Raw genomic sequence first — 25,360 nt, 5'->3', positions numbered from 1 at the left:
AAGCTGTCCTGGAGTCTGGTGCTACATGCTTTCAGGTTTTGTATCTTCTGCCCAGTGGGAGGGGGTGGGATCTTTATTTTCTAATGTTCCATGTTGTGCTTCAGAACAGGTGGCATCTCAAGTTGCTGGCTTGCTGGACAAGCTGCATAATGAGGCTTTTTCTTCACTGCTCTAAATCTTGGTGTGTACCCAAATAAAACAGCTACCAGGATTTACCCACCATAAATTTGCTGTTTCTGTACAGTCGTTAAAAATGTAAACTGATGCCATTGAGGTGTGGCTGGAGGAAATGGAATGTCAGTTTCCAGAAATGTATTTGGATTGAAGAATTATCAGATGAAAGGTAGAGCAGGAAGGAAATTTGGAGGTAGTTTTTCACCAATTGGTAAGTGTTTAGACAAAAATTGACTTGAGATTGACGGTATGAAATGTAATGCATTGGTTTTGCTTTAGTGTTGGAAATACAGCTTGCTTACTGCCTGCCGAGAAGGCCAGAACTGGGATGTGGAGCAGGAGAATACGAGTCTGCAGTTACCACTGCCTGAGGTGAGATTGGGGAAACTTCCTGTGGGGAGGGGGCAAATGAGTAGGTATAAATTTAAACTTTATCTAATTTGGCTTCATTGTTCTGAGGTAAATTACGAGTGGCTAACTGGCACTGTCATTTAATCTTTCATGCCTTCATGTTCATTTGTAAATTGTCAAATGGCAAGGGTGCTAGGATGAAGAGTGCCGGAAGCATTGGGTTTTTGAATCCCCCAAGGGTCTGCTATCATCACCCAATAAATGACCAAATCCACCACTGATGGGATGAGGGCAACATGGAAACTCCACTATTTGGTGCTTCCCTCCAGGTATCTCCACCTAGCTTGGAACTGTGGTGCCATCAACATTGAGGCACAGTCCTGGACTGAGCAGTACTACTTCCTTGCAAGGACTGAATCCTCCTCGTATTCTTGAAGGCATTTGGGCTGCTTTCTCCCCGGGGTGCCCACTTCTCATTTAAAATGCTGAAGTCAATCCCGTAGCTAGCATGGTCATGAATGTTGGCATAAACACTGCATTTCTTTGGACAATGGTGCTCTGGGATGTTTTTCACAAACTTGATGCCTAGGATACTATGGAGATAAGAGATTGCAATTGGAATTTGGAACAAAAAAACTAAGAAGGAACTTGGGTTGGGCAGCATCCATAGAGAAATGTGTAGTTGAAACTGGGTTGAGACTGAGTAGAGGCCCAGAGCAAGCAAGTGCTCTTGTGACGAGCCTTTTCAATCCTGGGATCATTTTGGTGAACTGCCTTTGAACCCTCTTCAACAGCAACACATCCTTTCTTGGTTAAAGGGCTCAACACTGCTCACAATGCTTCAAGTGAGCCCCCCAGTGATTTATAAAGTCACAATATTACTTCTGTCCATGAAGGTTCTCAGTCATCCAGGTCATTGTATATCAAGCAGTAGTAAATCAAGCCAACTGGTCTTCCTGTTTTGTCAAAATTTTGCCACTCATCCAAGAGGCTTCTTCAGTTCAAATCCATGGTGGGTAGTTTTCCAGCTTGTAAACTAGGTTGTTGAAAGGTGTAGCAATTGCATGAGTGAGTCGTAGAAGTAACATGAGGGTCATTAGTTTTATCTTTGCATAAATGGAGGTGTGAACTGTTGTGGAGATGCCAGTTTAAGGTGTTAGCATTGTAAGTAGCTGATAGGTGTTGTACCCCACCCCTCTGTTCAGGGATGAGTTTTCCAGTTTGACAAAGATGGCTTCTTTACCCACTCTTTCAAACCACCTGTCCTCCCTGTCTGAAATGTGCACCTTGTTGTTATTAAATGTGCACCTTGCCCTTTAGATATACAGTAGTCTTGATCTGGGGTATTAGCCCTCCTATGTTGGGCCATGTGTTTGTGAAGCAGTTCTTTTGTCTTGCCAATATGCAGATCTGTGCAGTTCTCACTGCATTGGATAGTGTACAATATTGTTCCGTTTGGGTGTAAATCCTTGGGATGGATGAGTTTCAGTGTTTATAGGTTTGGAAAAAAAAACAGAATTTGGTGTTGAAATTGCTGAGTTTCTCAAACTCCAGCTACATACGGGATGATGACTTTTCTGTCTGCTTTGCTCCTTGCCTCTCTGTTGGGCTGATGTCCCTGCTGGGGTTTTTTTTTCCTGTCTTGATGAAGGCCTGGTCATGGTAGCTGCAAGCTTTCAAGGCTTCTCTTAAATACTTGTGCTCCTTCTCTTTAGTTGTAATATTGGTGGGCACATTCTTTGTGCTGTGACAGTGTTCGGATAACCCCCAACTCACTGGTTCAGGTTTGTGGATGACACCTGGGTCAGGATCAACATTCATGAGGTGCAAGCCCTCACAGAATACATTAACATTGGATAATAACATCAAAAAAGGATTTAGGAATTAAAAATTGGAATTGTTTGAAAAATATAAAAATTTAGGTAAAATAATCATTTTAATAGCATTGATTTGGCCAATTAATGATGGACAATGGGGACCACTTAGTAACCAGTTGTTTAACCTGATTAATGGTAAAAGGTTGAAATTGAATAGATCCTCGTGTCTCTTAGTAATAGTCAGTAGTCACTCTAAATGGAGAACTTCTATAAATGGGAACCTGCATATTTAATGGAAAAAGTTCCCTCTTACCTAGGTTCAGTTTATGACCAGAAAAACTACTAAACTGAGCAAGCAAAGTTAATACTGCCGGAATAGATTTTCCTGGGTTAGAAATATATAATGGTACATCTGCATATAGTGATAATTTGAGTCTCATTTCCACGGGTAATGCCAAATATATTAGGGGAGTCATGAATAGCAACCCATTCCAAAGCAATATCAAATAGTAATGGACTAAGAGGACAACCCCGCCTAGTACCATGGGATAGATGAAAAGGAGGGGATCTTTGATTATTAATAAATACCGAAGCCAAAGGGGTGAGATTTATTAGTTTAATCCAAGATATAAATATCCAACTAAAATTAAATTTCTCAAGGTTGTTAAATAAATATGTCCATTCAACTCTGTCAAAAGCTTTCTCAGCATCCAATGAAATAACACATTCTGGGATTCTGGGTGAAGGCATATAAACAATATTCATTAATCTCCTAATATTAAAAGAAGAGTAACGATTATCACCCATTAGAACACAAGTTGGGGGTGCATCACTATACGGAGAATGTGTCCACCAACATTACAAATGAAGATGGGGGGTGCAAGTATTTAAGAGAAGCCTTAATCTTGTGGCTACCTTGACCACACCTGTTCCCTGTGTGTTGTTTTTTTTTAAACCTACAAACATTCAGACAGAAACTCATCCATCCCAAGGATCCTACACCTGAACATAAACAGCAATATGGTATATGCTGTCCAATACAGTTGGAACTGCACAGATCTGTATATCAGCGAGACAAAACCACTTCACAAATGAATGGCCCAACATAGGGCTAATACCTCACGTCAAGACTATGCTGTGTATCTACCCATAAAGGACAAGGACACTCCTTTGATAACTGTTCACGTTTTAGATGGGGAGGACGGGTGGTTTGAAAGAGGGGTTAAAGAAACAATCTTTGCCAAACTGGAAAACCCATTCTTGAATGGGGGTGGGGGGGGGGGGGGAGCGTGTGGAATGACACTACTTATCAGCTACTTACAATGCAGTCCTAACATCTCTACCCTGGCAACTCCAACAGTTCACACCTCCATCTAGGCAAAGATGAGACTGATGACTCCCTCATTATCTCTGACTCTTAGGCTATGACCACGCTACGCCGGATAATTTTGAAAACAAAGCTTTTTCTCTTTTTGTCTGTCTGTCCACACTAAAACGGTGTTTTCACCCCCCAAAAACACAGATTTTCAGAAACTGTCTCCAGAGTGAATAAATCTGAAAACACCTAATATCTGTTGCAGTGTGTACAGGTTGCTCTAAAATGCCTTCTCATAGGCATTCTGGAAATTCCCCCTTAGGGATCCAGCACCAACCTGATTTTTTTTTTCCCCTCTTGTACCTGCATATTGAAATCCCCCATGGCTATCATAACATTGCCCCTTTGATGTGCATTTTCTAGATCTTGTTAGTGTTGACCACATCTTTACTACTGATTGGAGGTCTGTATATATCTTCCATCAGAGTGTTTTCACCCTTAGTTTCTTAGCCCTACCCAGAGTGATTCTACAGCTTCTAATCCTATGTCACCTCTTTTTAAGGATTTGATTTATTTATTTATTTATTTTTGCTAATAGTCACTCTGCCCCCTCTGCCTTTCCTGCCTGTCCTTTCATACGATGTGTATCCTTGGATGTAATGCTCCTGGCTATCCTTTCAGCCATGATTCAGTGATGCTGACAGTGTCATGCATGCCAAACTGTAACTGTGCTTTAAGTTCATCTACCTTGTTCTGTATACTGTATGCATTGAAATATAACACCTTCAGTCCTCTATTCACCTTTTTGATTTGTTTGCCTTTTACACTGCAACTCATTCTTTTGACTGCAATTTTGCCCTATCAGTCTCTCCTTGCTAGCAGTCTCACTACACATTGCTTTTGTTCATAAAAAAAAAATACCCCATCCTGAGCACTATCACTCTGGTTTCCATGCCCCCTGCCAAATTAGTTTAAACCCTTACGAATGGTGCTAGCAAACCTGGCTGGTTCCCCTTGGGTTCAGGCATAACCCATCCCTTCTGTTCAGGTCGTACATTCACCAGAAGAGATCCCAATGACCCATAAATCCAGTGCAAAGAGCAGAGTTTGTTTCTCAGCCATGCATTCATCTGCCAAATCATACCATTCTTGTCCTCCCTGGCATATTGCACAGGCAGCAATCCAAAGATTACAGCCATGTAGGTCCTGGTTTTTCAACTTTCCACCTAGCTCCTTACATTCTCTCTCCAGGACATCCTCGCCTTTCCTACCCATATCAATGGTGCCAATATGTACCAAGACTACTGGTTGTTCACCCCCCCTGCCCCCCCCCCCCCCCACCAGAATGCTGTGGACCTGATCCCTGACCCACACCTAGGATGCAACAAACCATCTAGGTGTCTCTATTGCATCTACAGAATTTTGTCTATTCTTCTGACTATGGAACCTCCCATCACCTCTGCAATCCCCTTGACCCCTGTTCTCTTCTGAGTTACAGTGCCAGAGACCTGGTTGCAGTGACTCCCCCAGTAGGTTGAACCCTTCCCCCAACTGTATTCAGTGGTATACTGAAGGGAAGAGCCACAGGGGTACTTGGCACTGGCTGCAATTCCTCGTCCTTCTGGCACGCATCCAGTTACCTGCCTCCTGCAACTTGGGAGGTAGCTCCTATCACTTCCTCAGTTTGCCCTGTGAGCTGAAGGTCATTGAGCTGCAGCTCTGGTTCCTTAACACATTCTTAGAGGAGCTGGAGATTGTTCAGATGTGGCTATCTGGGAGGCTGGTGGTCTCCCAGAATTCCCACATCTTGCACACAGAACAAAACATTGCCTGTGGAGCCATTCTCACCACTCTAACGATGCCTTAACAGATGAGAAATGGAAAAATAAAGAAACTTACTAGATACTTCTCCCAAAACTGACCCAAAGCTACTCCAGCACTAGCCCACTTGCACAATGGCCTCTCCATTGGCCCCTGCCTTATTTTTATTTGCCTTTTCTAATGAATTTTGTTCTCTGGGTACAGTGCAACTCTAAAAAGGCAGCACTTCACAATAGCTTTTTGATCTTTAGCTGCAAACCTAAGTGGAAAATATATCTTGTCATACTCTCACTCACTGGGCACAATCCAACTCCTGGTCTATGTGGTTACTGATGTGCTAATTGATGGGTGAACTTGACCAGAAGTGGCAATTTCGATGAACAAGGTGCAACCTGGAGAGAGGCTGTGCAGCTCCCACCACTAGATGTCAGTGCAGACTGAAAAGTAATTTAATTTGCATTATCAATTGACAGTTTATACAATATACAACTATTGGGGGTTTTGTCAGTCTTCCTAGCTTTAGATGCCTTTGAAAGTTGATAACCACAGTAGTTACTTCATCTTCAAGACCATAGTAGCCCCCTTGCTCTGTGGAGTAGTTGAATGAAATTGGCACCCAGTTCAAAGTGATAGTTAGCATTTTACCACCCACATCTGGTGGTGGATTCTACCATTCCAAATAATCCCATACGTCAGGATTTCCTTCCCATATACTCAACCAACAGTGCAAGTGATATTGTAATAACTACCCTTGGATTTCCACCCTCTCCTACTGCAGCCAGTCTGATATTCCCATTTCTCCAACACAGGATTGCTGCCATTTAAGACCACCTACTTTATCTCCAGCTGTCATTCAAAAGCAATGCTACTGAAATGCAAATAAAACTGGAAATGGCTAGTAAGTTGTGAAACATGAGGAAAGAAACCATTCACGTTATTAATCCCTCAGAACTAATTCTCAAATGTTAATGTTTTCTCTGTACAGATCCTGCTTGAGTAGTTCCAAATACTTTAATTCAGCCATGATTAGTTCATGAAGGAACCTTCGTCTTTGAAGTACTATTTTGGGCAAATAACCAGTACGTTTGTGCCCTAGTATCCTATCACTTGTATGCCCAATGGGTGTTTCCCAGCTTACACCTGTAAACTTCATCAGTGCCAACCAACATGCCCCCATTGTTTGGCAGACCTCTGACTTTTCTCCACAGCCTCCTGCACTCATTTTCCTTCCGAATGCAGTTCTGTTTTAAATTGAGTTGAGCTGAAACTTGGACTCCCATTTATTGAAGAAAGATGCTCCTTAACCAAGGATGTAGTTCTTAATTGTTGTCTGATCCCATGTAGACAATGTGGTGATGGACAGACTTTCACACACAGGTGAAATCCAGCAAACCATGAACTTCATCACGTCACCTGTTGGAAATATTATACTGTGCATTCGTACTGAACAAGGTGGAGATTCTTGGCTGTGATTAAAGACTGATTATAATTGTATACTCACTATTTATAGGAACTGGAACCTGTTTAGTCTTCAATGAGTGCTTTTCTTTAAAACAGATGAATCGCGAAAGTTACAGACTCCACGAAGTGCATGCCAATTATTCATTTGAGTCTTGAATAACTTCAGCAAAATTCTGGATGGCGAAGATGGAACTATGCCTGATTTTTTTTTTCCCATTGGAGGAGAATTTGATGAACTGGAAATGGTATCCTGGTTAAACCAAAGTCTGTCACAGTTCCCTGGTATCTATCTGATCCTTCAGTGTGAATTCTGGTCTCAGAATCTGGGAGTTTTCCCTAAACCTTGTGGTGTCCCATTTTTGAATAGTTGCCATTTAATGAAAAGGAAGGCTTGGCTGTTGCAGTTTGAATTGTTTTAGTTTCATTGTTGCAATGAATTTAAAATTGCATTTTTTCCACCCCCCCCCCGACTTCCTGTGGTTTTGTTCTGCAATTGATGTTTGGGCTGAATCAGTGGACTGAATTTTAATATGGGCTTAATTAGATTTCTGGGCTCTATCAATTTTTGGGTTTCAGTCAGTATTCAGAGGTGATTGTAACTGGCTTGGGAAAAGAATACTGCCACTGATAGTTGAATGAGAAGAGATTTTTTCCTTTGAGCCTTTCAGGTTATTTCCAAATAGGATGGTATTTTTGCCAGCAGGTATTAAAGTAATCATAGTTGAAATAATAGTGGTATTGTTCCAGGTTTGTTGGAAAAAGTCAAATCAAATGAATCTATCTGATGTTAACAATCCCTGTGAATGATGCATCAATTACTTGTGTACATCCATATAGATGAATCGGTCCACATCCTGTGGTCTGAATATTGACAAGACATGCTTATCATTCAGGTATCAGCGTGGTGTACTTGCACTTAGAAGTTGCTGCACTGGATGGAAGCATTGCCCACATTGCTAAGTTTTTCAGAGTATTTGGTTTTCATTATCACATTCAGGTATACTTTGTGCACAAATCTAATTCAGGGCTTGACTGGTTGCCCCCAGAACATTCCACATTGCACTTATAATGCTAAATTCAAACACCTATGATTGACAACTTTCTGAACAAAGTCGGGATGGAGTTAACTTGGTTGCACTTTAAAAATGCTTAGAGCAAATTAAACAATGCTGGGGAATTCCTCTGAATTCCAGATCATTTCTGAGCAATGAGGTAACTGGCTAGAATGGTGCCAAACATTATTGGGGCCCGGGCTTGGACCACTCAACCACCCAGCCAATAGGTATCAATGGAATCCTTTTCTAATATAGATGTGTGCACTGACATAATTATAGTGCAGTCCTTTCACACAGCACCACTGCATTTCAAGCCCAGTGTTGTTCGGTATTAAAACCTGAATCCAGGCAGGTATGAATCTAATGGGATTCAAACTGACTGCATAATAGCTCATCTTTATCTTGAGCAGGGTGTGTAGAAATGAAGGGATGTAATCATTGCTTAGAATTAATGCATGTGTTGCTACTTTGACAAATATTGTTATGTTGTTCTTTATTGGCTATACTGATCACTGGCACAGATGGTGGCAATTTCATGAGCTTACCTGTGGTTCTAAATTTGTTTGCTCATGTACAGGGCATAGTGAGGTTACTCAAGATAATTTTTAAGCTTTTAATAAAATAAACATGAAATTTAAGTGCTTCAGGTTGTTTTGTGTTTGTGCAGATCACTTTCTAGCTTACAGTGTGCTCCTTGTGTAGCTAATGTACTGAGGAAACTTGCTGTTGCATTGTACTCTACACAAGCATGTAACTTTACCACAGATTCTACAAATATCACATTGTATTTGCACAGCAGTAAGACTGGTTGTAACTCCTGGAGAATTCTACTTGGCTGATTTTTATTCTTTGCCCAAACAATCCCCTGGACTTCATCTCCTGTATGATGATTGGAACACGAGGAGAATTCCATGGTCGGGGTAGTGTGTAAATTCTACCCATGCAGGACCTAAGATTTAGATTCAGCTACAAGGCGGCAGAATTGAGTGCTGTGCTACTGCAGTTAGTTCCAGGAACCCCCACATACATTTCTGGCCTCCAGCACCCTGGAACTTTTGTTGGTGACTGCGGTTTCTCCAGGCACTCTGCCTTCTCCCATGTTCAAACATGCGCTGTCATGTTCATTAGTATAAATTACCAGTGTAAACTAATGATAAGAATGTAGAGGAGCAGAGTAGGTGGAATGTGAGTCCAAGGCAGTTGTGGTGAACTGTGAACGCATTATGCCCAAGGTGGCACACAACACTTGTGACTCATGGTTCTTTTTATCACACCCATAATAAAATAAAATGTACATGATCTTCATTGCTAGATGAGCCAGTGAATAGTTTTGTAACAAGGGGAGCAACATTTTCACAGGTACTGTGTCACACCAGTTAGACAGTTGAGAACATGTTTTGAAATCTAATATTTAGATATGTGTTCAATTGCCTTAAAGTAATAACTTTGGACAGATTTTTCCAATGTTTTTTATTGCAACAGGATTCATCCATGAAACTCCATAATTAATTGAATTATTGCTGATCAGAATTACCATGGCACATGATGGTCTTTTTAGATTATCACAATTGGGGTAAAAGCTAAGGGAATTGGGTTGTAGGATTTTCTCAGCTGTAGTCAGCCAGGCCTTATTGGTGCAAGTTAAGTGTCAATCTTTTGTAAGCTCTAATCAAATTGGAGATACTCTAACATTGGGGATTGTAGACTGAGTCCGTTGCATCAGACACAACCCTTCCCACTGAGCAACACACATCAAAGTTGCTGGTGAACGCAGCAGGCCAGGCAGCATCTCTAGGAAGAGGTACAGTCGACGCTTCAGGCTGAGACCCTTCCCACTGAGGATGTTTTTGAGAAGCAATATCTCAAGGAAGAAGCATTCATCACCAAGGATCCTCACCATCTTGTATATGTCCTCTTCAATGCCACCACCAAGGAAGAGGTACAGGAGCCTGGCAAACCACTGATTCAGAAACAACAGCTTCCTCTTTACCCTTGGAAGTCTGAATGGTTCATGAACACTTGTAGTAATTTTATCATTACACTGCTGCTGACACAATAGTTCACGTTTAAGTCAGTGATGATTTTGATATGCCTACAAATCCCAGAATTTAAAGCGATGACTTAAACTATGTAATTGTTCAAAAGATGCCACACATGAGGGACTGCTAAATGATATGAGGCCATAGTATTCCAGGAAATTTTACCAAGTGGATAGATTGATGGCTCTTGGCCTGTCTTCTCTGGAGTTTAGAAGAATGAGAGGATCTCATTGAAACCTATTGAATAGTGAAGGGCCTTGATAGTGGATGCGGTGAGGATGTTTCCTATGGGGGGGGGGGGGTGGTATTTAGAACCAGAAAGCAGAGCCTCATAATACAAGGACATTCCCTTTAAAACAGTGGTAAGGAGGACTTTAGCCAGAGGCTGTTGAACCCATGGAATTCATTATCATGGATGGTTGTGAAGGCCAAGGCATTGAGTATATTTAAAGAGATTGATAAGTTCTTAATGAGTTAAGGCACCAAAGCCAGTGGGGTGGAAGCAAGACAATGGGGTTGAGAGGCATAATAAATCAACCATGATGGAATGGTGGAGCAGGCATAATGGCCCAACTGGTCTAATTCTGCTCCAGTGTTTTTATGGTCTTGTAGTCTAATATTAAAACTGCGTGCCTATCTCAAACAGCCAATAGAAGTTCATACCACAGGTTGCTTCACTGAAATACTAAGACTGGATATAAACTAATACTGTTTCTACAGCTGGGCGTGGTTGTCAGATCTATTCCTGAGTCACTGTCGAAGAGGAAGCCATGGATGGTGACTAATGCAATAAGTTGATCCTTTAGCTCAAGCATATTCTGCTCATGAAACTATTACTAATGAAGGAATGTGGCAAATGATTTTCAGTTTCAGTAAATAATCCAAAGTGCTTTGTACGTCAAGTTGCCCAGGGTCTTGAAGCAGTTTTTCCAAAGTGGTAGAGCTTTGTATTCGCCTTTCTTACAGGCCAAGTTTCAGATGAGTTTAAACTGAAGTGGAGGTAATTTCCCCAGGTGTAATTGTTCCCATTTTTTTTCATACCTGAAAGAAAGTAGTAGGGGGGGGGAGGGGGAGAGAAAAATTGATGGATATTTTTGGACTTTCCCGATCACTTGAAAGACAGGATATTATACCTTTCAATGCATTCAGAAAAATGTGCAATTACCTCACTTGTTTGAAGATTTCTCTTGAAATTCAAATGTCAGAATTGGATTTATTATAATTTACAAATGTAATATGTTTTGCAGCATTACAGTGCAATGTAACAAAATTGCTAAAAGTTACAGTAAGGAATATAACTTTAAAAAACTGCAAAAAAGTGAAATGTGACATGTTCATGGACTGTTCAGAAATTTGAAGGCGGGGGGACAAAACTGTCCCTAAAACATTGAGTGCAGATCTTGAAGCTCCTGTACATCCTCCCTGCTGAAGAGGGCATGTTCTGAAAAGTGAGTCCTTAATGATGGATGCTGCCCTCTTGAGACAATGGCTTATCAAGATGCCTTCAACAGTGGGGAGGCTGGCTGTTGATGGACCTGGGTGAGTATACAACCGTCTGCAGCATTTGTTCAATCCCGTGGACAGGAACCCCCAGCAGAGGCAGTGACACAACCAGACAATGCTCTCCATGCTACATCTATAGAAATTTTCTAGAATCTTTGCTTCTAATCTCCTCCATCTCCCTATGAAATATGGCTGTCAGCATGCTGCCTTCATGACTGCATCAACGTGTTGGGTCCAGGATATATCCTCTAAGCTGTTGATGACTAGGAACCTGAGGCAGCTCACCTTTTCCATAGCTAACCCCTTGAAGACTGGTTTGTGTTCTCCAACTTCTTCCTGAAGTCCACAATCAATTCTTTAGCCTTACTGATGTTGGGCTCAAGGTGGTTGTTGCATGACCATTCAGCCAGCCAATCTTGTAAGCCTCCTCATCACCATCTCAGATTCTGTTGACAACAGTTGCGTCACTGGAGAATTTAGAAACATAGAAATTATGCAGCACAATATAGGCCCTTTGGCCCACAAAGCTGTGCCAAACATATCCCTACCTTAGAACTACCTAGGCTTTACCCATAGCCCTCTATTTTTCTAAGCTCCATGTAGCCATCTAGGAGTCTCTTAAAAGACCCTGTCATTTCCACCTCCACCACCGCTGCCGGCAGCCCATTCCACACACTCACCATTCTCTGTATTATTTTTTTAAAAAAAAAAAACTTGCCCCTGACATCTCCTCTGTACTTACTTCCAAGCACCTTAAAACTATGCCCTCTCGTGCTACCCATTTCAGCCCTGGGGAAAAGCCTCTCATTATCTTGTACACCTCTATCAAGTCACCTCTCATCATCTGTCACTCCAAGAAGAAAACTTGTCACTCAACCTATTCTCATAAGGCATGATCCCCAATCCAGGCAACATCCTTGTAAGTCTGCTCTGCACCCTTTCTATGGTTTCCACATCCTTCCTATAGTGAGGTGTCCAGAATTGAGCACACTACTCCAAGTGTGGTCTGACCAGGGTCCTGTATAGCTGCAAAATTACCTCTCGGCTCTTAAACTTAATTCCACGATTGATGAAGGCCAATGCACCGTATGCCGCCTTAACCACAGAGTCAACCTGTGTAGCAGCTTTGAGTGTCCAATGGACTCAGACCACAAGATCCCTCTGATCCTCCACACTGCCAAAAGTTCTGCCATTAATGCTATATTCTGCCATCATATTTGACCTACCAAAATGAACCACCTCACACTTATCTGGGTTGAACTCCATCTGCCACTTCTCAGCCCAGTTTTGCATCCTGTTAATGTCCCATTGTAACCTCTGACAGCCCTCCACACTATCCACAACACCCCCAACCTTTGTGTCATTGGCAAATTTACTAACCCATCCCTCCACTTCCTCATGCAGGTCATTTATAAAAATCAGAATAAAGGTTCCAGAACAGATCCCTAAAGCACACAGCTGGTCACCAGCCTCCATGCAGAATATGACCCATCTACACCCACTCTTTGTCTGATGTGGGCAAGCCACTTCTAGATCCATAAAGCAATGTCCCCTTGGATCCCATGCCTCCTTATTTTCTCAATAAGCCTTGCATGGAGTACCTTCTTATCAAATGCCTTGCTGAAATCCATTACACTACATCTACTGCTCTTCCTTCATCAACGTGCTTAGTCACATCCTCAAATTCGATCAGGATCTTAAGGCATAACCTGCCTTTGACAAAGCCATGCTGACTATTTCTAAGCATATTATGCCTCTCCAAATGTTCATAAATCCTGCCTCTCAGGACCTTCAACTTACCAATCACTGAAGTAAGACTCATTGGCCTATAATTTCCTGGGCTATCCCTACTCCCCTTCTTGAATAAGGGAACAACATCTGCAACTCTCCACTCCTCTGGAACCTCTCCCGTCCCCATTGATGATTCAAAGATCATTGCCAGAGGCTAAGCAATCTCCTCCCTAGCCTCCCACAGTAGCCTGGGGTACATCCTGTCTGGTCCCAGTGACTTATCCAACTTGATGCTTTCCAAAAGCTCCAGCGCATCCTCTTTCCTAATATCTACATTCTCAAGCTTTTCAGTCCACTGCAGTCATCCCTACAATTGCCAAGATCCTTTTTCATACTGAATGAATACTTTATTTCAGTATTAAGTACCTCCGCTATTTCCTCCAGTTCCATGCATACCTTTCCATTGTCACACTTGGTTGGTCCTATTCTCTCACGTCTTATCCTCTTGCTCTTCACATATTTGTGGAATGCCTTGGGGTTTTCCTTAATTCTGTACACCAAGGCCTCCTTCTGGTCCCTTCTGGCTCTCCTAATTTCATTCTTAAGCTCCTTCCTGCTAGCCTTGTAATCTTCTAGATTCATATCATTACCCAGTGTTATTGAACTTTTTGTAAGCTCTTCTCTTGACTCGATTTGCAACTGCCTTTGTGCACCACAGATCTTGTGCCCTACCATCCTTTCCATGTCTCATTGGGATGTACCTACTAAGAACCCCACACAAATATCCCCTGAACCTTTGCCACATTTCTTCAGTACATTTCCCTGAGAACATCTGTTTCCAATTTATGCTTCCAAGTTCCTGCCTAATAGCCTCATAGTTCCCCTTACCTGTCTGTTCCTATCCCTCTCCAATGTTGTGGTAAAGGAGATAGAATTGTGATCACTATCTCCAAAATGCTCATCTACTGAGAGACCTGACACCTGACCAGGTTCATTTCCCAATACCAGATCAAGTACAGCCTCTCCTCTTGTAGGCTTATCTACATATTGTGTTAAGGAACCTTCCTGAACACACCTAACAAACTCCACCCCATCTAAACACCTCACTCTAAGGAGATACCAATCAATATTTCAGAAATTAAAATCTCCCTCCACAACAACCCTGTTATTATTACTCCTTTCCAGAATCTGTCTCCCTGTTTGTTCATCAATGTCCCTGTTACTATTGGGTGGTCTATATATTAAAAAAAACCCACCCAGTAGAGTTATTGACCCTTTCCTATTCCTAACCTCCACCCCACAGAGACTCTGTAGACAACCCCTCTATGGCTTCCTCCTTTTCTGCAGCCGTGACACTATCTCTGATCAAGTGCCACACCCTCGACTCTTTTGCCTCCCTCCCTATCCTTTCTGAAACATTTAAACCTGGCACTTGAAGTAACCATCCCTGCCCCTGCACCACCCAAGTCTCTGTAATGGCCACAACATCATAGCTCCAAGTGCTGATCCATGCTCTAAGCTCATCTGCTTTATTCATGAAACTCCTTGCAATAAAATAGACACATCTCAAACCATCAGACTGAGTGCACCCCTTCTCTATCACCTGCCTGTCCTCCCTCTCGCACTGTCTCCAAACTTTCTCTACTTGTGCGCCGACCTCCCTTTCCTCCATCATGCCAGTTCTATTCTCACTGACCCCGCCCCCCCCCCCCCCAGCATTTCTAGTTTAAACTCTCCCCAATAGCCTTAGCAAACGTTCCCACCAGGATATTGGCCCCTCTTGGTTAATTTGTAGGTGATCATCAAGCTGTGCGTAGTCAGTCAAAAACGTGGGCAAAGTGTGCTAAGCACACATCCTTGAGGTGTGCCAGTGTTGATTGTCAGCAAGGAGATGTTGTTTCTGATCCCCACTGACTATATTGTCTACCAATGAGGATGTTAGGAACCCAGTTGCAGAGAGGTATAGAGGCCTAGGTTTTGAAGCTTGTTGATTAGTACAGAGGGGCTGATGGTGTTGAACACTGAGCTTTAATCAATAAACAGCAGCCTGACATGGGTATTACTGGAATGTTAAAATTTCATGTGCCAATTCTGATTCTCGTGGCCTTTATAGCCTTTGACTGTTAGTAACACTGCTTCATTGTCATGGCCCTATTGCCTCGAACTACTCTTGTTGATCAACTCATTTAGTTCTTGATGAGGTTAATAAGACCTTAGACCCCACTTGGAGTATTGTGTTCATTTCTGGTCACCTCACTACAGGAGGAATTTGGATACTAGAGTGCAGAGGAGATTTACAAGGATATTGCCTAGATTGGAGAGCATGCCTTGTGAGAATAGGTTGAGTGAACTTGGCCTTTTTTTTTTTCTCAGAGCACTGGAGCATGAGAGGTGACCTGATAGAGGTGTATAAGATGAGAGGCATTGATTGCATGGATAATCAGAGACTTTTTCCCAGGGCTGAAATGGCTAACGTGAGAGTGCATGGTTTTAAGGTGCTTGGAAGAAGGTACAGGAGGATGTCAGAGGTAAGTTTTTTTTTTCACACACTGGTTGGTGCGTGGCATGCACTGCCAGCAAAGGTGGTAAAAGTGCATACAATAGGGTCTTTTAAGAGACTCTTGGGTACATGGAGCTTGGAAACAAGAAGGCTATGCAGTAGGGAAATTCTAGGCAGTTTCTCGAGTAGGTTACATGGTTGGCACAACATTGTGGGCCTATAATGTGCTGTAGGCTTCTATGTTCATTTATCTAGTGTCAGGTTTTTGTCACCATAGCCTCCTCAGCCTATTCTGATACCATTCATGAGGTCATTAATAAGGTTTGCTACCTTGGTACTGTTACCACTGGTGATCTCTCCTCCAGTATTACCTACTGATCACTGAATTCCATTGTCCAAATAAGATGACCAGTTTTCATCTGAATTTGGATCAACACTTTCACTTTACCTTCTGGATTTAATGGTGGGCATTTATGGTGTTCCCTCCACAATGTCCAAAATCTCTCTCTCTCTTTTCCTTACCCTTGGGTGCCAATATCTTACTGTTTGGATTTCTGTTTGGGTTGTAAACTCTGCCATCTCTATCATGGGCACAAGCCTCGTCATCAAGGACATTTTTACAAGCCGATGCCTCCAAAAGGGCAGCATCCATCATTAGGGGCCCCCATCACGTAGGACACGCCCTCTTTTCATTGTTACCATCAGGGAGGAGGTGAGGAGATACGGAAGCCTGAAGGCACACACTCAACATTTTAGGAATAGCTTCCTCCAGTGGCAGCAGAGCAATTTCTTGTACTGCACTGTACCGCTTCTGCAAAACAAATTGTCAATGATATTAAACCTGACTCTGATTCAAGCAACACACAGAAAATGCTGGAGGAACTCAGCAGGTCAGGCAGCATCTATGGAAAAGAGTGCAGTCGATGTTTCGGGCCGAGACCCTTTGGCAGCATTTCCAGCATCTACAGATTTTCTCTCGTGTGTGTCGATTTCTGATTCTCCTTATTAAGAGTCCTAAATGTCATTACCTCCATCTTGTACAATTTTTTTTTTAAGGCTAAGCTGTTTGTCACTCCTTTTTTACTTTTGATTTTAAATTTTTTTAAATCACTGTGGCCAAGCTGTTGACAACTTGACGCAATTTCACCCTTCAGCAGTTCTGTAGATACTGAATCTTGCTGTGCATACCTTGAGTACTTTGGCCACTTTTAATTGTAATTTCCAAATAACAAGTTGTGCAACTGCACTTGTGTTAAGTCAAACCTTGCCTATATATTCCAGTGCTTGCATTTCATCAGGTGTGGTCAAAAACAAGTCGCTCTCAGCAACGAGTTAAAATTAGAATTGAGAAATATATTGGCATGTATGTGGCATGCCATGTTTCAACCTGTAATAAACGTCTATGGGGAAATACTTGTCAGTTTACTTTCTCTGACAAGGCAGTTGATTGTTACCAACCTTTCATCCGAATGTTGTCATCAACAACATTTCCAGTATTTCTGTTCTAGTTTCTACATTTGTAGTTTCTGCCCTTGGAATTCTTTCCGAAGCTTAGTACATGGTGATTCCTGCTCAGTGGACAGCTTTCTTAGGAAGACGAAGGAAACACTTGGAAAATATTTAAGTGGGTCGGCTAGGAAGGAGGAAGAGATTGTGAAGATGCAGGTTGTTAGAAGCACTTGTACTGCTTCTGCCACTGCTGACAACTCATTCTAGGTTCCTTAGCACTTTGATAGATGTGCTGTCAGAGTAGCTGCTCTACAGCAGAGACGTTGAATTGATGGAGTTCCATTTGATTTGCAGTTTATCCTGTGTGGTGTTGAGAAACATACTCCAAAGAACATAGAGCTTTATGGCACAGTACAGGCCCTTTGGCCCACAATGTTATGCAGACCGTTTACACAAACTACTTGTGTTCAGGAGATGGTGGTGGCAGGTAGGAATAGCCATTTATTAGTTGCCAAGCCTCTGTCCAGCTCTTGTAACCAAAGTAATTATATAACTGGTCCAAGTATGTTTCAGGTCAGTGTTTTGAAGTTGTGGGTCTGTCTGAGGCCTCCGGTTGGAGCTGACCATGGATATTGTGTCCTAGCTGTCTAGATGCGCAAGCCTGGGCAGTACAAGGAGAGCAAGCCATTGCCCATAGTCCAAGCTCCCTCTCTCCACCCATCTGATGAACTCAAAGGAACAGCAGTTTGGTTCCAGCAGCATCGCAGGAGTTGCCAGTCAGCACTGAACTCAATGCAGGCTGCCTTAGGGTCCCACTCTGGATTGTTCCATATAACCATATAACAATTACAGCACGGAAACAGGCCATCTCGGCCCTTCTAGTCCGTGCCGAACTCTTACTCTCACCTAGTCCCACTGACCTGCACTCAGCCCATAACCCTCCATTCCTTTCCTGTCCATATATCTATCCAATTTAACTTTAAACGACAACATCGAACCTGCCTCAGCCACTTCTGCTGGAAGCTCGTTCCATGCAGCTGCCACTCTCTGAGTAAAGAAGTTCCCCCTCGTGTTACCCCTAAACTTTTTATCCTTTTTCCCTTGGGGTTTACTCCAGAAGCCTTCCATATGATGCATATAGCTGCAAGGCAGTGGAGGTTTGAGATCAATTTTCTTCTAGATGAGCTGCCAGCCACAGCTGATGAGCCCCATCTGCCCAAAGTGACTAGCATTAAGGTGTGAGTATTGGTGCTAAAAATGCTTTGTATTTCAAGAGAGGGACATTAAACTTTGCTCACTGCATGAATGCTTGTCACAGCAACATGAATGATTTATCTTGCTGCATTGGGCATGGATTACTCATTTTCTGAAGAGCTAAGAATGAGAATGAACACAAATCATTTGTGAACATCCCTGATTCTGACCTTGTCCTGGAAGGAGAGTAGGTAATGAGGAGGTACCTGGCACACTGCCCTCAGAATCTCCTGCGCTGAGGATGTTTGTACCACCTGTATTTGGTCTATACCTTGGTTAATGTTAGGCATCTATGGCATAAAGGTTGGAAACCCCTGCTGTAAACCTTTTCTATCCACATACCTGCCCAAGTACTGTACTTTTAAGTATTAAGTAAGCATGCAGGTACAGCAGGCAGTGAAGAAACCTAATGGCATGCTGGCCTTCATAACAAGGGGAATTGAGTATAGGAGCAAAGAGGCCCTTCTGCAGTTGTACAGGGCCCTGGTGAGACAACACCTGGAATATTGTGTACAGTTTTGGTCTCCAAATTTGAGGAAGAACATTCTAGCTATTGAGGGAGTGTAGCGTAGGTTCACGAGGTTAATTCCCAGGATGGTGGGACTGTCATATGTTGAAAGATTGGAGCGACTGGAGTTGTATACACTGGAATTTAGAAGGATGAGAGGGGATCTGATTGAAACATATAAGATTATTAAGGGATTGGACACGCTAGAGGCAGGAAACATATTCCCGATGTTGGGGGAGTCCGGAACCAGAGGCCACAGTTTAAGAATAAGGGGTAGACAATTTAGAACGGAGTTGAGGAAAAACTTTTTCACACATAGGGTTGTGGTTCTGTGGAATGCTCTGCCTCAGAAGGCAGTGGAGGCCAATTCTCTGGATTCTTTCAAAAAAGAGTTAGATAGAGCTCTTAAAGATAGTGGAGTGAAGGGATATGGGGAGAAGGCAGGAAAAGGGTACTGATTGTGGATGATCAGCCATGATCACAGTGAATGGTGGTGCTGGTTCAAAGGGCTGAATGGCCTACTCCTGCACCTGTTGTCTATTGTCTATTAATATACTGCATCTACCTTGTCCAGCAGCGCATTCCACATACAGACCATCCTCTGGATGAAAACAAAATGCCCCTTGTGTTCTCTCCCTTTCACCTTAAGCCTATACCTAGTTTTTTGATTCCTCAACTCAGAAAGACTGCATTCACCCTATTCTGCCTTCCATGGTTTTATATGCCCTTTACAGATTCACTTCTGGTCCCAATGAGTCAAGTCCTAGACTGTTCAGCCTCTCTATAAATCCAGCCTTCAAGTCTTGGCGACATCCTCTGATTTTTTTTTTGCACTCTTTCCAGCAGGGTACTAAATGAATGATGCCATTAAACTGGAAAGAACACAAGTATGAAATAGCCTGAGGTCATGATGCATATTGGCACCAATGACATAGGCAGAAAAGGGGAAGAGGTCCTATGCATTGAGTATGTAGAGTTGGGAAAGAGGGAGAAGAGAATGCTCTCCAAGGTGGGAATCTCCGGATTACTCCCTGTGCCGCGGGCTAGTGCGGGAGGGAGTAGGGTGATAGCACAGATGAATGAGTGGCAGAGGAGATGATGTGGGGGACAGTGCTTCAAGATCTGGGATCATTGGACATTTTTCTGGGGAAGGAGTGACCTATATGTAAGGGGGTTTCGATTTTTATGTTACTGCGGAGGCTAATTAAAATGGCGTTTTTGTTATGTTAATCTGGGGAATGTGGCTTTGTTGTGCTTTAACGCTGAGAAAGTTTGCGCTAGCAGCTTATTGTGGTTTAGAGGGTGTTAAGAGGGTGCTATTAACCAATTGGGATAGTTGTTATGGTTTTGGTGTATTTGGAGATACTGTATGCGCGGGGTTTTGGCGGGGAGTCGGGAGGCGAGACGGAGGATGGACCAGGTGCTGTGAGTCCGCTAATGGGGTCGGACCCCGAGCGGGACGTTCGGCGAGAAGACGGAGACGGACTCGTGTGGAGCGTCTGGTCGACCACCGTTGTTGGTCCCAGGCGGCCGGTCGAGGTGGTCGCAGGGTGAAGAAAAAGGTCCTTGAGCTCCAACGGTTTTTGTGCACGAAGAGATTGAACTTTGATAAGTGTGGCGCCTTTTATTTTCCTTTTATATTTTATTCTCTTTTAATTATATAGTTCCAGTAATATCTATAAACTGTAAATCATTTAATTGCATCTGGTGTAATGTCTGTTATTTGGGCGGGGTGGGGTACCTCACACAGCATCCACACAAACGAATTACCCAGTCTGCCGGGGCCGAGGCTGTTTCCCTAGACGACAGCGAGCCGAGCGACCCTGAGGGTAGCCAGGGGGGCTGCATTGTGGGGGCTTTGTCTGGGATGCTTGAGTCTGTTGGTATGCTGTGTGGGTGCCCTGATTAAATCTGTAATGTGTGTCTCTGTGGGTTATTTGCTGTTGATTGCTGTATGCGTTGTGGGTGCGGTCTTCGTTCGAGTTCAGACTAGCATTGACGAGTTAGAGGTGGCACTCGGGGCTGTCCATGCAGTTGGGAGAGAGAGGAAAGAGTGGTCTGATTTGGAGGTAGAGTCTGCGAATGAATGTTCTAGCTCTGGCAGGCTCCGCCTGGCACTGGGGATAGTGTCCACCCCAAGAGGGGCGGAGACGTGTGAGACGTGGGCGGAGCGGATCTCTCAGTTGTTAGATGAGTGGCAGTGCTTGGTTGAGGGAGAGCGACAGGGATTGGTTGAAAGTTTGAGTAGGCGGGCTGGTGACGGTGTTAGAGCTGTCAGGTTCACTTACACCGTAGTGACAGCTGTCAGTTATTTGAAAGAGGGGGGAAAGTTTTCAGTGTGTCTTCTCTGGCGAGGAGGGCGGCTAAATTGCTTGTAGAGCCAGGGAGATCATTTCAGGGGATCAGTTGTTCAGCTGATCAGAGAGGTGTCGGGAAACTTAGTGGAGGCCCAGTAGGGGGTACGGCCTGCAGTCTCTGGGGAAACACGTTCCTAGCAATGTACCACTGAACTTCCGCAAGGAAAAGACCCTATTCCTGAAGGCTTAGAGGGGCCACGCCCCAGGGTGTCGCTATGGATAGAGGGAAGCGATGCTAATGCTATCCTCCACCCCGGCGCACAGATCAAGTTGTTGGACAGTTCGTTTTACAACCGGTGTCTGAAGCATTTACCCTTGACAACCGCAAGGGCACCGGAGACTTTGGGTACTAGTGGTAGTAGTTATCCAGAAGACGATGATTGGTTAATGACCCTGGAGTTCATGGGGGCATTGTCTGGGCACCCAGCGTGTCGAGTTGCTTCTGAGGACGTGTGTAGCAGCCTTGAGCCGGTACCGAATTTAAACGAGACCCAGCGGTGGTACGGCTTGGGGAAAGTAGCTGAGGGTGACACCCTCTTAGTAGATGCTCCGAACCACCATGAGGGAGGAGAGTTGACCGCTGAAGACACCTCAGTGAGAGAGAGGTCGCGGCAACTGGACCCTGGCGGCGTGGAAGATGAAGGCAGCGTGTGTGTGGATGATGCGACGTGGTTTAATGTGCTGCATCTGAGGGGTGGATGTTGAGCCGAAGATGGCCTTTATTAGTTCCCTAGGATTCTTCCGATCCGAAAAGATGCCCAAGGGCATATCCGGAGCCCCTGCATCCTTCCCGCGGGGCATGAGGAAAACCGTGGGGGAAGTGAAGGTGTGTGGAGTTTTGACGTATGTGGATGACCGCCTAGAGCTTGGATTCGCCTTGGGGGACTATGAGGCGAGGCGAGTGGGTGAGCCCGGGCGACCGAAGCGAAGTGTCAAATGTGGAGGAGTTTTTGGCCGGAGGAGTTTGGTGCAATGTGAGGAAAATGACCCGACATACCAGTTGAACTTCCTGGTGTTGGGACAGACGGTGGTGGACTGGGGGATGGAAACCCAGGTCGTCAATCTGAATGAGACACAGGGAAGAGAGGGGATTTGCACCACACTGCGGTCATATACTGACGAATTAATCCAGCGAGAAGAAACAATGACCCACCTTCGAAGGTATCAGCAGAAACTCAAGACGTCCATTCAGAACAGATTGGAAGATTTACAAGTTGGGGAAGATCAAGGAAGTGTTCTGACTAAGGTCAACAGAAAACCGATAGCCCAGGGAGGGGAGTTTGACTACACTCCCGAGGAGGTAAAGAAATGGAGGACCGGTCTCGGAAAAGGGAGGCGGACGCTTGAAAGGAACCTGAAGGTGACAATCGTGAGTTTAAATGAAGTGGAAAAACTGAAAGTTGACCTGGAAGACGTCCTCAGGAAGAAACAACCGGAGGCTGAACATTCTTTAACTGCTGCTTTTCAAGTCAGGGTGGAAGAAGCTGGTGGGGTAACTGCGTCCCAGATTGAGATGGTCAGGAACCCTGAGTCAGAACTGCTGAGGCTGTGGCGAGAGTTGAAGGAGTCCCCGAAGAAGCTGACGTCTCGACTGCAGGAGGCTGAAGGGATAGCCCCGGCTAAATGTTTCAGTTTGGAGAAACTCAAACAGCAGCTACTGATCGAAGGAATGAGGAAGGATATGGATTCGAAGGATGATGTGCTGCACATGTGGAACATGCTGCCTTTCGCTAACTTCCCCGTGATTGAGGAAGTGACCTTTGGCCCTTCTCCCACTGAGTCAGGTGTAGTGGGGAGGGCTAGCTGTGGGCAGTCTGAGTTGCGGCAGGATTGGGAAGGAGGAGAGGCGGGGCCCTGGACATGGGACTGGGGGCTCCGAGCTGTAGTGGTGGCCTGAGTGAGAGAGGAGTTGGCAAGCAGGCCCGAGGTATCCCTAGTAGTGTCTGAGCCTTGTGGGTTTAGGTGAGGGGGTACGGAGGTCTCAGAGGGTTAAGAAGCTCCCAGATAGGTTGGCCTATTTAGCGCCCGTGGGACGGGAGTAAGGTCCACTGTTTGGGGAGCACTGTCACTGTGTGTATCTGTGTATGTGTGTGTTGTGTGTCTGTAGGACTGGGTGGCGAGTTATTTAGAAGTCATGAGGACATGACTTTATTTGGTGGGGGGAGAGTGTAAGGAGGTTTCGATTTTTATGTTACTGCGGAGGCTAATTAAAATGGCGTTTTTGTTATGTTAATCTGGGGAATGCGGCTTTGTTGTGCTTTAACGCTGAGAAAGTTTGCGCTAGCAGCTTATTGTGTTTTAGAGGGTGATAAGAGGGTGCTATTAACCAATTGGGATAGTTGTTATGGTTTTGGTGTATTTGAAGATACTGTATGCGCGGGGTTTTGGGGCAGAAGGCGGGAGAGCGAGACAGAGGATGGACCAGGTGCTGTGAGTCCGCTAACGGGGTCGGACCCCGAGCGGGACGTTCGGCGAGAAGACGGAGACGGGCTCGTGTGGAGCCTCTGGTCGACCACCGTTGTTGGTCCCAGGCGGCCGGTCGAGGTGGTCCGAGGGTTCGCAGGGTGAAGAAGAAGGTCCTTGAGCTCCAACGGTTTTTGTGCACGAAGAGATTGAACTTTGATCAGTGTGGCGCCTTTTATTTTCCTTTTATATTTTATTCTCTTTTAATTATATAGTTCCAGTAATATCTATAAACTGTAAATCATTTAATTGCATCTGGTGTAATGTCTGTTATTTGGGCGGGGTGGGGTACCTCACACATCATCCACACAAACGAATTACCCAGTTTGGCGGGGCCGAGGCTGTTTCCCTAGACGACAGCGAGCCGAGCGACCCTGAGGGTGGCCAGGGGGGCTGCATATACAAGGGGGACAGGTTGCATCTGAAATGAAGGGGAACCAATACCCTGGCCAGGAAGTTTGCTAATGCTACTCGGGAGAGTTTAAATTAGTTTTGCAGGGGGCTGAGAACTGGAGCACTAGGTCAGTAAAGGAAGGATCAGACTGGAAGGTAGATGTCAGAGAAATTATTGAAAGGCAAAATTGAAATAACAGGTATGATGGGTCTGATACCTTGATGTGTGTATATTCTAATGCTAGGAGTATTATGGGTAAGGGTGATAAACTTGGAGCATGAATCAGTACATTGAACTACGATGTTGTGGCCATTACGGAAACTTGGTTGAGAGAGGGGCGGAAATGGGTGATTAATGTACCGGTTTTAGAAAGGCTAGAGGTAAAAGGAGTGGGGAGGGGAGAAGAAGAGTTGTTCTACTAATCGGGGACAATATCAAGCTGCACTCGGAGACATAATGGAGGGATTATCAGAGTCCAGTTGGCTAGAACTCAGGAAAAAAGAAAGGTGCAAACACTGATGGGATTGTACTACAGACTCCCTAATAGCCACCGGGATATTGAGGAATTGATACGTAATCAGATTAAGGAATGTGTTTTTTTTAAATAAATGGGGATTTCAACTTCCCTAATATAAATGGGGACTGTAAGGGGTTTAGACGGGGCAGAATTTAAGTGTATTCACGAAGGTTTCTTAAATCAATATGTGGATTGTCCAATGAGAAGAGGGGCTATACTGGACCTGGTGTTGGGTAATGAACTTGGCCAGGTGACTGACCTTTCAATGGGTGAGCAGTTAGGCAACAGTGACCATAACTCCTTAACTCTGGTCTTTGCCAGAGAGTTTTAAATTGGCATCAGGCAAATCATGAGGATATTAAGCATGAGCTAAGGATTAATTTGGACTCTGAAAAGTCCACCTCAGACATGTGGAGGGTGATTAAAGATCAATTGCACAGAGTTTAGGAAAGTTCTCTTCCTTTTAGAAGGAAGGATGGGGATGGAAAGATGAGAACACATTGAATGTCCACAGAGGTGGTGAATTTAGGCAAGAAGAAAAAAGAAAAGTATGTAAAGCTTCAGAAGTTCGAATCAAATAAAACAACTGTATAAAGAAGCCAGAAAAGAACTAGAAGGGAATTAGGAAAGCCAGGAGGGGCCATGAAAAGC

At 44.1% G+C, this 25,360-nt stretch overlaps 1 protein-coding gene across 1 annotated transcript in view; it reads left to right on the top strand.

The window, feature by feature from the left end:
- Positions 1 to 8,620, top strand: part of LOC140211811 (uncharacterized) — a 49,754-nt gene extending 41,134 nt beyond the window's left edge. The window contains exons 7-8 of the mRNA XM_072281962.1: positions 454 to 546; positions 7,036 to 8,620. Coding sequence (XP_072138063.1) covers positions 454 to 546; positions 7,036 to 7,095 — 153 coding nt within the window. The 3' untranslated portion in view covers positions 7,096 to 8,620. The remainder of the gene's footprint in view (positions 1 to 453; positions 547 to 7,035) is intronic.
- Positions 8,621 to 25,360: the final 16,740 nt, after the last annotated feature.

Source organism: Mobula birostris, chromosome 18, assembly GCF_030028105.1.
Source record: "Mobula birostris isolate sMobBir1 chromosome 18, sMobBir1.hap1, whole genome shotgun sequence".
NCBI lineage: Eukaryota > Metazoa > Chordata > Chondrichthyes > Myliobatiformes > Myliobatidae > Mobula > Mobula birostris.
Note: the sequence above shows the minus strand (reverse complement) of the source record. Positions and strands in the feature narration are given on the sequence as shown.